The 13111-nt window shown below is 44.6% G+C and overlaps 1 protein-coding gene across 1 annotated transcript in view; it reads left to right on the top strand.

The window, feature by feature from the left end:
* CCDC88C (coiled-coil and HOOK domain protein 88C) overlaps nt 1–13111 on the top strand; it is a 104006-nt gene that overhangs the window by 51263 nt on the left and 39632 nt on the right. The window contains exons 5-10 of the mRNA XM_060272263.2: nt 386–444; nt 660–743; nt 2444–2584; nt 4925–5109; nt 6945–7026; nt 8352–8510. Coding sequence (XP_060128246.2) covers nt 386–444; nt 660–743; nt 2444–2584; nt 4925–5109; nt 6945–7026; nt 8352–8510 — 710 coding nt within the window. The remainder of the gene's footprint in view (nt 1–385; nt 445–659; nt 744–2443; nt 2585–4924; nt 5110–6944; nt 7027–8351; nt 8511–13111) is intronic.

Below are 13111 nucleotides of genomic sequence, written 5' to 3'. Positions count from 1 at the left end.
AAAAAGAAATAAATTTGCACTGATTTGCATTAAGTGCAGTAAAGCCATCCATTGCCTTTCATTGGTTTCATATTTATATATACTGCTAATTGTGCCAGCTTGTTCTTTGAGTTTTAAAAAGAATTCACAGTGATGAGGTTTGGGGTGTTTTTTCCTCTTAACAGCTACAAGAGCTATGAACTGAAAACACATCATCTCAAAGCTGAAACATTTCTTTTAAAAAGCAAAGAAAATTTGTTCTGTGATCACAATTGAAATGTAGAGATATGCTACCTTTTTAATGCTATGTTGCTGAGGATACGTTGTTAGAAATCATTGACCTTTTTCATTTTAATAATCTTCATAATGATTTTCTAATATTTAACGGTCATTTTTCATCTCCTAGGGAAAAGTATGGATGAAATTAAAAAGCTGCTCCTCCTAGTTTTGGGTTGTGCTGTGCAGGTAAGTTTACTCCTAATTTAGTACTATAGTTATAATTAGTAAACCTAATAAGCTAATTACCAATGCAAGCTATTAAATATCCCTGCCACATTTGTTTTATCATTCCCTCTCTCTAATGTTCAGGATATATATATATATATATATATGAAGGTGCAGTGCATTTTCAGTGCTTAATAAACAATTATGTGATGTGCATTTTTTGTTCCTCTTGATAGTGTGAAAGAAAAGAAGAATTCATTGAAAGGATAAAGCAACTAGATATTGAAACTCAGGCTGCAATAGTTTCTCATATTCAAGAGGTAAGATTCTCAACTCCTTTGTTCCTGTTCTCTTGTGTTCCAGTGGACTTTCCTCTAATTTCTCATTGAGTTTGTGAGTACATGTGGCATTTGTATAATGGCTTTCTGGCTCATGAGTGTTTTGCTTTTCCTGTCCGTATTAGGGCTATAAATGGAAAATGCAAAAGAAAGATACTAAGTGGGCATAAAAACAACAACTGGAGCACCTCTTAAGTAATAATGCAGCAGTTGGTCTATAATAGCACTATTTTGTGTTAATGTTAGAGGAGCAAAATATGTGTAGATCATCGTTCTGCAAACTGGTATCTTCCAAACTTTGTCTGTCTGCAGTTCCTATCAGCCCCTGCTAGCCCGGGCAGTGCTCATTGATTTAATCATCAGTTTAAGGCGGGAGATGGGAGATTTAGAAGGGAAATGGAGAGACTTGCAAAGGTTTCTGCCATCCTTTATGAGTCTTCCTCTCCTTCTTTGAGATGTCAGTAAGATTGGGCTTAAAAGGGAAGGCAGAGACTTTGCTTTGCATGTTGTCCAAACCCAGGATCACAGTTAAGATCTCGCCTCTTTAACCATGACGTGTAGCAAAAGTTTATCCCGTGATTTAGATCACGGTTAAGGAGAACTCTTAACCATGATTCTGAATTTGAAAGACATACTGAATCAAATTTTGGCTTAGCTGCCATGCTATGCTGTACTATAAGGACAGGGAAGGATCAAAGTGGGTGTGAGCTCCTGTCTGGGAAGCCAGCACATAAACACTGTCCAGATATAATCCATAGTTTGGCTTGCCATGATGTGCGATCCAGGCCAATGTCTCAAGAAGCTTTTGAAGATTTTAATGATAATGTATTAATGGTTCTCTAAACTCGATTTATTCACTTTAATCCCTTGCAAATAGGAGGAGAAGGACGGTTAAGTTTCCAAAACTTAAGCTTCCAAAGTGCTTTTCCAAAATGGTGGGATGCACTCTTTTGTGAGGTTATTGTCCTGCCTCTAGATAGCTACGATTAGAAGCATTTTCTGCATTCATTGGAGTTTACATTTGTGCGGAAGCCAACAGTTTCAATTTCAATAAGAGTCATTTGCCAAAGCAATATAAAACAGGGGTCAGCAAACTTTCAGCAGGGCGCCGGTCCACTGTCCCTCAGACCATGTGGGGGGCTGGACTATATATTGGGGGGGAATGAACTAATTCCTATGCCCCACAAATAACCCAGAGATGCATTTTAAATAAAAGCACACATTTTACTCATGTAAAAACACGCTGATTCCCAGACCGTTCGCGGCCCGGATTTAGAAGGTAATTGGGCTGGATCTGGCCCCCGGGCTTTAGTTTGCCTGCCCATGATATAAAAGGTTTCATATGATATAGGCAAATATGATATTAGCTAATGCAGTCTGTTGCAATGTGAATATTAACTTGTAATCCTAGGCATTATTTACAGGAAATAGTCCTGTTGGAGTCAATGGGACTCAATGTTTGCAGAATCAGCCTAATAGAATTGCAGATCTTACTGTGCAGCAGCCTTCTCCAACCTTGTTGCTCTCCAAATGTTTTGGACTACAGCTGCCATCAAAACCAGCCAGCATGGCCCAAATGTCGGAAGTGACGGTTGTTTGAGTGAAGCTGCTCTTCAGGCAAAACTCATGCACAGCTTCCAACAAAGAGACAAATCTCCTGCCTTTTTCTTTCTTCATTTCAGGTAACTCATAACCAGGAGAATGTATTTGACTTGCAGTGGCTAGAGCTCCCAGATATGGCTCCAGAAGAACTTGAGTCTCTTTCCAGAAATATGGTTTTCAATCTCAAGAGGCTGATTGATGAGAGAGATGAGTGCACAGAAGTATGGATAATGTATCTTGAATTGCTTTTTATTTATGTTAAGGACAATGCAGTTTGTTTGAAGTATTGTGCTAGGCTTTCCTTTTTCTGTTAACCTTTTGCTCTTATATTGATCTCTTCTTTCAAGCACTGGCCGTTTGGGGCCTGTCTTTTTAAATCACTAAATAAAGCCTCTGTTTCTCTCGGCCATGGTCTTAATTGACAATTCAAGTTTTCCACCTGCGTGTTTCCATAACACGAAGAGCACAGCTTCCTAGTTAAAAACTATGCCAGATGTACTGAAATCTTTGATGTTTCTGCTTGGCTCACCTTGTATCTGAGGTGTTCTACACAATATGCAGAATGAGGCGATAAAAGTTTTAGACTGTGTCATTTCAGACTGCAGGTGTGGGCAGGATCCTAACTTTCGAATGCTTCCCCAGGTAAAATTATCCAGTAAGCCCAATAAACAGCTCGGGAAAGGCCTGGATTTCATCTGTGCCTTTGCTGTCTCATTATTATTGCTTATTGCTGTTGGCCGTGTGAGATAAAGTAGCGCATCTGGGAGAAGGGAGTTCTTTCTTTTGCATGCTAGATTACTGCAGGCAGAGAGCTTTTTATGTGCAGGACTATGCACAAAATAACAAAACAAAACAGCCTCCATCTGCAGTCTGCAGTGGCACAGAACACAATTTTACCACCTTGTTCTTTGTTCTGACTTGCTTCTTGACAACCAAGTTATTTTCATTCCCTCTCTGCACTCTTTGCTCTTGACTTGACTTAGCACCCTAAGAAGCCTTCCTCCTGATTCTTGCCAAATACACTTGGATCAGGCTAGATGTGATAGCAGTAGGGCCCAACTTGTAAATGTGGATCTGTCCTGATCACATCAGGGATCACGAGAGGGATTAGAGGGCTGGTTTTAAGAGCAAAAGGACATGTGGGTGAGTGCTCTCTCTCTCATCTTGCCTCTCCACAGCCTAGGGACCCAGCTACATTAGTACAGTAAAGAAAAATGGTTTTAAACGCTTTGTAACACCGTGACACCAGATGGTGCTGTGGAGTCCCATCTTTCGGCAACGTGATTTCCCATTATGAGGTTTACAACACTTTTTCCTGAAACGTTTTTTTGATCCAGCCTAGCTCTTCCCCTCCCCCTGACACTTTTCAGTTGGGTGCAGTCTTGGTATCGGAACTCAGTGGAGAGAAAAGCGTGCAGGCGGGAGATAAGCTGCAAGGTGCCAGTCAGTTCTCTTCTCCCCCCACCCCCACCCCAATGTACATACTTGAGGCAGATCTACATTTAGTGGTAAATCTGCATCTGCTTCATATCACTGTAGGTTTGGGTAAGGGATGACAAGACCCTTTCTCGTGCCCAGCTTGGTCTTTTTATGTTCAAATATGGAATTTTTAGGAAGCAGTGTAAAGGCCACTGCCCCCATGCTGTTGTAAATGTACCTCAATATTATTTTCCACACTGTGTTCGTTAGAAGCTGTATATCAAATACGAAGCAGTTTACATTAACATAAAGGTCTTTATAAGGAAGCGTCTTATATTGTAGTAACTGAAAAGAAGAGAAGGGGAGGTTTCCCCAGATCTCAAAAAGAGATTGGGATTCGTTAGCCTAGGAAAAAGGCCAAGAAGCCTAAGGACGTATGACGTTGTTATAGTTCTCAAATTGTATAATAAGCCATCTCAACAACCACTTCAAAAGTTTACAGAACTCTGAATGGAAAAAGAATTCCATGTAGGAATTGGCAAGTACCCTGCACTCTTAGCTCCAGCCATCGACTGCTGAGATGTGTATTTTAAAGACCCACCCTTGTTTTGTGGTTGCATTTTTTTAATTGTTAAGTTTTCTAACTCCTTTTAATGCATTTTAAATTGCTGTAAGCTGCCCTGAGACCTTAGGGTGAAGGATGGTTCCTAAGTTAAAATGCTACTACTACTACTACTACTACTACTACTAACAACAACAACAACTACTACTACTACTACTACTACATAGTCCTTGGTGGACCATGACTTCTGATCATTGCGCATTTGTCTATTTCACTGGCTGTGCACTCATTTTAGACAATGTACAGCTTTCTACCATATGTGTGCACAAAGAAGGAGGTGTGACAATTACATGGGGACGTAGTGGTCTGCTTTGCACATCACAATAAGCCGAATTATGGCTTGCCATGAATGTGGGGAACCCTTGGCCCCACTGCTTACTTGATTTCCGTGCTTGTGCAACTAAAGCTTTCTGTGTCCAAATCTTATCGACTTTCGTAAAGTAGTCTGAGATCCTTTTATGAATGGAGCTATGTGCAAGCTGTATTCTTCACATGGGTTGTTTTGTTTGTTTGTTCCCAGCTCATTGTAGATCTCACTCAGGAGAGAGATTACCTGCAATCCCAACAGCCACCCAGCCCTTTAAAAACTTCCAGCCCAGCCTCTTCGCCAAACCCAGCCAGCCGCCTCTCCAATGAGGACAAACAGCATCTGTCTGTGGAGCTGGCAGACACAAAGGCTAAACTAAGGAGGATCAGGCAGGAGCTGTAAGTACTGACACTAAGCCCCTGGAGCTGCTGGAGAACTATTGGCCTCTTGGTGTCCTTCGATAACACAGACCTGCATGCACAGTTTGTAGCATTTAGATTCAGTGTATTGATCAGTACTGGTAAGTCCTACATTTAGCTGTGCTTACAGAACAGAGCGCTCAGTCTCCCCTGCTGCCTTCCTGAAGAAAGCAATTTGGGGTTCGTTTGTTTTTCAGTCTGCTTTTGCACACATGCTCATGCAACCCACTACTTTCTTGCCTTTGCACAGTCTGCCTTTTTAAAAATGTATATACCAGGGTTTCCAAAACTTGGATTTCCAGCTGTTTTGGGACTACAACTCCCATCTTCCCTAACTAGTAGGACCCCTGCTCAGGGATAATGGGAATTGTAGTACAAAAACTGCTGGAGACCCAAGTTTGGGAAACCCTGGTGTATAGAGAAAAAAGGACGGAAAGTGGTGGAAGTTGTCGCTGTTAATATTTGAATGATCACATGACACAGATAGATGGCAAGGCAGCTTTTCCTGCATTTATATGCTTCAGGGCAGAAGGCCACACCTCCAGGGCTGGCTCTAGGTAGACCCCCGGTGGCGCGGTGAGCCAGGGCGCCGGGCCGGCAGGCTGGGCGCCGCACGGCGAAGTCGCGCGGAAACCATGCTGCGCCCTGCGAAGGCAGGGGCGCCGGAGTGATCTCCGCCCCTCAGCGCCAGGGCGGCCGACCTGCTCGAGACTGCCCTGCACACCTCACTTGACATGGCTGCTGCCAGAAGCTGCATTATCATGCCACACATGCATCCCTCAACCCTCACCAGCAACAGCCCATGAAGCTGAGTCCTAACTACTCATGTGCTAACAAAGATGCATGTCTTTATTCATGGTCCTGCTGTTTCCCTGTGTGCAGTTTTAGCAGGACCAGCCCAATACATTTTGCTGGCTGGGGCAAAGGGTGATTCATGTTCAGTTCATGTACAGAATCTGGCAACATTGGCAGCTGAGCCAGTGGGACAACAGCCTCAACTGCACCTGAAGGCAGCTGGTTAGCTTGGGGTGGAGGGGCATACATACCAGGTTATCTGCAGCACGCAGCTCTTTCCTCCCCTCCCCTTGGGATCTACAGCCTGAGCCAGCTGTCCCACTCTGTCTAATGGTAGAGCTGGCACTGAGTTCTTAAAAAAAAAAAAAGAAGCACCATGAAGATGTAACACCAGATAGCCTTATTTTGCCTTGCTCTTTTTCTTCTATTTTTCTATTTTTACTTACCCCTTCCCATTCGTCGTTGTTACTGTCGCTTCTCTTTATTTTTTGATGTATACATTTTTTTTGTTATTGGTTGGTAATGGATGGTAGCTGATACACCGGAAAATTAAATGACTTATTTAAATACTGTAGTTTGAAACTGCTTTGTGTGAGCCAGTGTGGTGTAGTGGTTAAGAGCAGTGGACTCGTAATCTGGGGAACCAGGTTCGCGTCTCTGCTCCTCCACATGCAGCTGCTGGGTGACCTTGGGCTAGTCCCACTTCTTCAAAGTCTCTCAGCCCCACTCAATTCACAGAGTGTTTGTTGTGGGGGAGGAAGGGAAAGGAGAATGTTAGCCGCTTTGAGACTCCTTAGGGTAGTGATAAAGCGGGATATCAAATCCAAACTCTTCTTCTCTTCTTCTTTTAGTGGTATCTGGTGCTTGCTAAATTTGGTAAATTAGCAACAAGAGAACTTGAATAGTGCCACATTTCTCATCTAGGTCTAGATATGTGTCTTGCTAGGATATTCACGGTGCATTAATGGTTTTTGGGACTGATGTGGCAAGATCTTAACCAACTTTTATGAACTCTTCAGGGAAGAAAAATCAGAGCAACTTGTTGACACAAGACATGAAGTAGATCAGCTAGTCCTGGAACTGCAGAAAATAAAACAAGAGGTAAGGAAATCTACAGCATTATGCAGAAGAGCTATTCAGTTCAGAGGTGGGGAACATTTTTTTCAGCCAAAGAGCAGCATTCCTTTGTGAGAGCCTCAAGCCTGTGGTGGGAGGGGCCAGGGGCAAAAGTGGGTGGAGCAATGGAATGTGGCTACATTCCAGCCCTACCAGTTCGAATCCCCGCGATGGGGTGAGCTCCCGTTGCTCTGTCCCAGCTCCTGCCAACCTAGCAGTTCAAAAGCATACCAGTGCGAGTAGATAAACAAGTACTGCTGCGGAGGGAAGGTAAACGGTGTTTCCGTGCGCTCTGGTTCCCGTCATGGTGTTCCGTTGCGCCAGAAGGAGTTTAGTCATGCTAGCCACATGACCCGGAAAGCTGTCTGTGGACAAACGCCGGCTTTCTCGGCCTGAAGAGCAAGATGAGCACTGCAGCCCATAGTCACCTTTGACTGGACTTAACTGTCCAGGGGTCCTTAACCCTTTACCTTACCTAGTCCAATCCCCTGCGATGTAAGAATCTCACCTAAAGCATCCATGACTGATGACCATTCCACCCCTGCTTAAAAACCTCAAATGAAGGAGAATCCACGGTCTTCCAAGGGAGTCTGTACTGCTGTTGAACAACTGTTACCGAAATGCCGCTCTTAAATTCTTTTGGCCTATTTCTATTAAGTATGCAAGCATTCATGTTACTCACAACTTAAGCAGATAGTTTTACCTGAAGCATAGAATGCCAAAAGTTAACTGTCAGAGGATATGGTGGACAAAGCAGTTGCTTAAATGACTAAAAAGGAATGAAACAGATTCATGGAGGAGAAGTCTGTTAGTGACTCTTAGTCATGTTAGCTACATAGAAACTCCATGTTCAGAACCGTATGCTCAAGATTTCCCGTTGCTGTGGAACGGTGGTGGCAGAGGACAATGAACTTTGTGATACTGATCTTTTATTTTTATGTTGTATTTTTGGATATCACTTATATGTTTTTTTAAATATCAAGCAGCCTAGAAAGACTTTAAAATAAATAATGAAATAAACAGGAAGTATGCTTTTTCCCCCAGGGGTGGCACCCATCTGTTGCAATGCCCTCCCACTTTTTTATGGCTTTAGCATTTTCTTATGGTGGTTTAGTGCATTTTATGGAGTTCTTTTCATTATGTGTGTATTTTAGTGTTGCAAGCCATTTTTTAGGGCAGGTAGACATGGGGGATGGGGGCAGGACAGGTTTCTACATAAACAGATAAAATGAGTGTCCATCATTAAAGTGTTTTAAAACTTTGCTGTGCTAGTTTTCTCTCTCCTTTTTTTGGTTTTTGTTTTAACTCAGAACATTAACCTCATGGCAGATGCCCGCTCTACTCGGGCCTATAGAGATGAACTGGATTCCTTAAGAGAAAAAGCAAACAGAGTGGAGAGGCTTGAAATGGAGCTGGTCCGGTGTAAAGAGAAACTGCACGATGTGGATTTCTACAAAGCACGGATGGAGGTAAGTCAGGTTTTTAACCAGGAGTTTATGTATTTAGATATATTTTAAAAATGTACCACTTGATATAATAAACGATCTCAAAAATATGTAATAAAGGTGCATTCTGTTTCCCACAATGCTTAGCCAGATGCCTACAGGAAGCCCACAAGCAGGTCCAATGCGCAACGCCTACTCCCTCTCACCACCCCCAACAACTGGTATGCCTCTCCTTCAACCCCAGTATGTACCTCACCCTTGAAATGGCCCCTAGGAAAACATGGTGGCAAATAGCATTAGAGAGGAGTGAGTCCTTTGCCAGCCTGCGGCTCAAACTACATCCCCAGTTGCTGCCTCTTCTGCTCCACAGCAAGTTCCGACAAGGAGGAAGAACTGAGGGGACAAGATGGCGGAGTCATCGCTCTAGCCATCGCTTCCACCCAGGATTGCCTCCTCTTAAAGCTGCAGAAATCTTAAATCTCCCTTGTCTCCATATGACTGCCTATATACCAACCTGACAGCAGAGGACATTTACGTTTGTGTTTTCACTGGTAATAGTTGGAATTGTGAGGCATTAGTGTTGAGCCTGTCAGAATTCGAGGGAGCTTCTCTCACCTGTAGAAAAGTCTGTGACCCTCACTCCTCTTCATAAAATTGAATGCTGAAGGAGCTTGTTTGTCTCAAAGCAGTGCTGTGCTTCAGCCCATGAGTGCTGCTTTTGCCATCCATGGTTGCTTCATTTTGAGAAAGTAACGTGCGTGCTGTTTTAATTTGACAAGCCTCCCAGGAAACAGCAAGGTGCATGTGGTCTGTAGGCCGCCCTGCTGTGTCATCCCAATGTAGTGTGTGTTATTGATGCACAGAAGAGCAGTGTTAGTGCATTTCCTCTGAGGAGGAGATTCCAGCCCGTCATAAATATGTCACGACATTCCTCTGCATTGAGTACCATGCTGCTCCTGGAGACTGGATTCTTTCAGAAGCTAGGGAATCTCTGCTTGAGTCCCCTGCTGCAAACACCAGTCAAGATTCCCCAGAAGAAAATGAGAAGCGAGTGGAATAAAAATGAATACCAGTATGCATTTTTTAAAAAATGCACACAGAGAGTGGTGTTTTAATACTAAACTAATATTCAGACACACACACCCCACCTCCCAAGCTATGAAGTCATCTGCGCAGTTGTTTTAGTTAGTTACCAAAGAAATTTTGATTAATGGCTTTTTTGTTAATTAAAGTAGAGAATAAATCTTTAGGCAGGCATTGTTTCTCTTTTATTGCTTACCTAACACAAATATGATTTGCAGCTAAGTGCCCTTTGAGGTCAATGCCACAGGGCACACTTTCCAGGCTCTGACTTGCAGCTTTATAGTTTTGTGGAGTAATTATTTCAATTAAAATGTTGCTTGTAGGCATAGCTTGAACAATGGTTTCACTATGTGAATGATACAGGCCGCCTAAGGCAGAATTTCACCTGATTCCGACAAACTGCGGCCGAGTCAGCTTTAAACCATGCTTTATTAAGATGGCTTGTTGCAATCAACTGTAGTTAGGATTAAGCACAGTTTAGGGTTTATATTAACTTCTGACATGATAAACCATGGTGCATCATGTCAAGAATAAAGGCACATCAAACCTCAGGTTCATGCCCTCACCTTCCTTTTTTACCATACTGGAAAGGGAGGGGGAGGGCATGAGCCCGAGACTTGCTGTGACTCTTTCTAGACACAGTAAACCATGATTTATTACCATGATGTCCAAGCTGACCTATTGATTTGACCAACCATTAAACCTTCTACACATTCACTGATTCTTTTCAGAACTAATTAAGGATTAGATATGTGCTGTTCTATCAAGTGCTTTCACCTGTTTAATACTATGTAAAACAAGTATCAGACTGCAGCTCTTTGCACACTTACTTGGGAGTAAGGCCCATTTAACTTTCCAAGTACATGTGTTTAGGATTTGGCTGCAAATACAGAGCTAAATATTGCACTACAGCAGCCATCCCCAAACTGCGGCCCTCCAGATGTTTGTGTTGTGTATTGAGTCAAAGGATTTTATATCTGTATTATTATTGTCTGTATTTGCATGAGGATAAAGTAACTGCCTTTTGGTTCCAGAGGGTACAGCTACTATTGGTTCATTTAAGCTGCTGTATTTGGATCCTCTGTCTTATTGGTTTCCTCCAAAAGGCAGCACTGTGATTGCTTGATATTGTTCCCTCCAAAATGTATCCCTTCCTAGCTAGTCCCCTGTCCCTATAAATGTAGCTTTCCTCTCCTCAGTCTTCAGTCTTGTTCACTTTAATAAAGAGCTGTTACTAGAGAACTGTCTCCAGCATGTTTTGTCAAGAGAGCTGAAATCACAAACCCCACGTCACAACAACTGGCGACGAAGGTGGGATCCGGAATGCTGAGGAGCGGTTAAACACAACCCTGCCTCAGAGTCCGGATTGCAGCTGAGAACAAGACTCACTGGCCAGCTGAGAAGACGACCCTGCCCGCTAGGACAATGGAGAGTCCAAGGGTATTGGAGCCCTTCCAGCCATCAGAGCCCCACACCTGGGAAGACTACGTCGAACGCTTTGAGTTCTTCGCAGTGGCTCAAGGGATCACCGATGCCAGCAAAAGAAGGGCCACATTCCTGAGCTACTGTGGGCCCGAGACCTTCAAGCTAGCCAAGGCATTACTTGCTCCAGCTAAGCTGAGTGAGACATCTCTCAAAGATATTCTTGCCTGCCTAACAAGCCACTTGGCGCCTACTGAGACCAAGATGGCCCAGCGGATGGAGTTCCATAAGAGGCAGCAGCATGCTGGGGAGTCTGTATCCACATTTCTGGCTGAACTCCGGAAGCTCGCTCAGCACTGCGGCTTCCAAAATCTGGAAGAGACTCTCCTGGATCGGTTTATTGGTGGTCTGAGCAGCAAGAAAGCCAGAAGACGCATCGTGGCTAAAGAAGAGGTTACCCTTGCTTCAGCCTTGAAAGAGGCCACCGCCACGGAGAATTATGAAAGAGAGGAGCTTGATGCCAGTCGCAAGGCCACTAAGCCACAGATAGAAGTTGCGCATGCCATGGACGAGCTAGAGGCTACTCCGAGCCAGAGCCCAGTCCGTGGGGTCGAGTCGGTGCGTCAGGCCTGCACAGTGCACAGAGATCGCCGAGGCAGTTGCCCAGGTTGTGGCGGAAACCATGAAAGGAAGAGTTGTCGTTTCAGGGATGCTATCTGCCGGACGTGCGGAAAGACGGGTCACATCGCCAGGGTCTGTAGATCGGCGGCGTCGGGAGCGACAGGAGCACCTAGACTGGAGCATCGCAGACCGCCCACAGCAACTCGTTTTCTAAAGGACTGCCACTACGTAACGGAGATCAACGGGAGGGCCGTGCAGTTTCCAGCGCAAGGCAAGGCACACGTCAAGGTGAAGATTGAGGGTCAGCAGTGCGACATGGAGGTGGACTCCGGATCTGCATTCACCATCGTGTCGCACCAGACCGCGAAGACATTCTTCCCCAGGGGTAAGTTGCCCCCTCTGGAGCCCTTCCCGGCAACCTTGCAGTCGTACTCAGCAGGCCGCATCCATGTTATGGGAATGTGTGCCGTGAGAGTACAGTTCCGGGACAAACAGGCTGTACTCAAACTGGTGATTGCGAAGGGCAGTCGCCCCAGTCTCCTGGGCACTGACTGGTTCCCCGCCCTGGGACTGAGTATCTCAGGGCTTAATTCAATCCAAACCTGCCCTGAGATGAGCGAGGCATTATGCAAGGAATTTGCTGGTCTCTTTAATGGAAAACTGGGTTGTTATAAAGGGCCCCCAGTTGACTTCGAGTTGGACCCCGGTGTGGCCCCAATCCGACTCAAACCAAGGCGAGTGCCATTTGCACTGCAACCCAAGATCGAGGCAGAGCTGGATAAATTGGTCAAGCAGGGAGTTCTCTCACCCGTGGACTCTGCTAAGTGGGAGACTCCAATCGTCACGCCCCTTAAAGCAAATGGGGAAGTCAGGATATGTGCAGATTACAAATGTACTATCAATAAGGCACTCAGGGGAAACTCATACCCCATTCCAGTCGTATCACATCTGTTGGCTAAACTGGCTGGGGGCAAGGTGTTCGCCAAAATTGACCTGGCACAAGCTTACCAACAGCTGCCAGTAACCCCACAATCAGCGGAAGCACAGACTATTGTCACACATAAAGGGGCGTTCAGAGTTAACAGATTACAGTTCGGAGTTTGTGTGGCCCCAGGGATTTTTCAAGGGCTCATGGAACGCCTGTTAAGAGGTCTGCCGGGGGTCTTGCCATTTTTTGATGACGTTTTGATTGCTGGAAAAGACCCACAGGAACTGGTTGCGCGTGTCCGTGCAGTGTTGCTCAAGTTCAAGGAGGTGGGGTTGCAACTGAAAAAAGAAAAATGCAGTTTTGGGGTGCCAACTGTGGATTTCTTGGGGTTTAAAATTGATGCATCAGGCATCCACCCCACAGATGCTAAGATTAAGGCCATCATCGAGGCACCACGACCACAGAACAAGACGGAGTTGCAGTCATTCCTGGGACTTATTAACTTTTATCATTCGTTCTTACCCCAGAAAGCTTCGGTAGCTGAACCATTACATAGACTATTGCAGAAAAA

This window comes from Zootoca vivipara, chromosome 1 (genome assembly GCF_965207765.1).
Source record: "Zootoca vivipara chromosome 1, rZooViv2.hap1.1, whole genome shotgun sequence".
In the NCBI taxonomy this organism is placed as follows: Eukaryota; Metazoa; Chordata; class Lepidosauria; order Squamata; family Lacertidae; genus Zootoca; species Zootoca vivipara.
The sequence above is the reverse complement of the archived record's forward strand: the minus strand, read 5'-3'. Positions and strand labels throughout refer to the sequence as shown.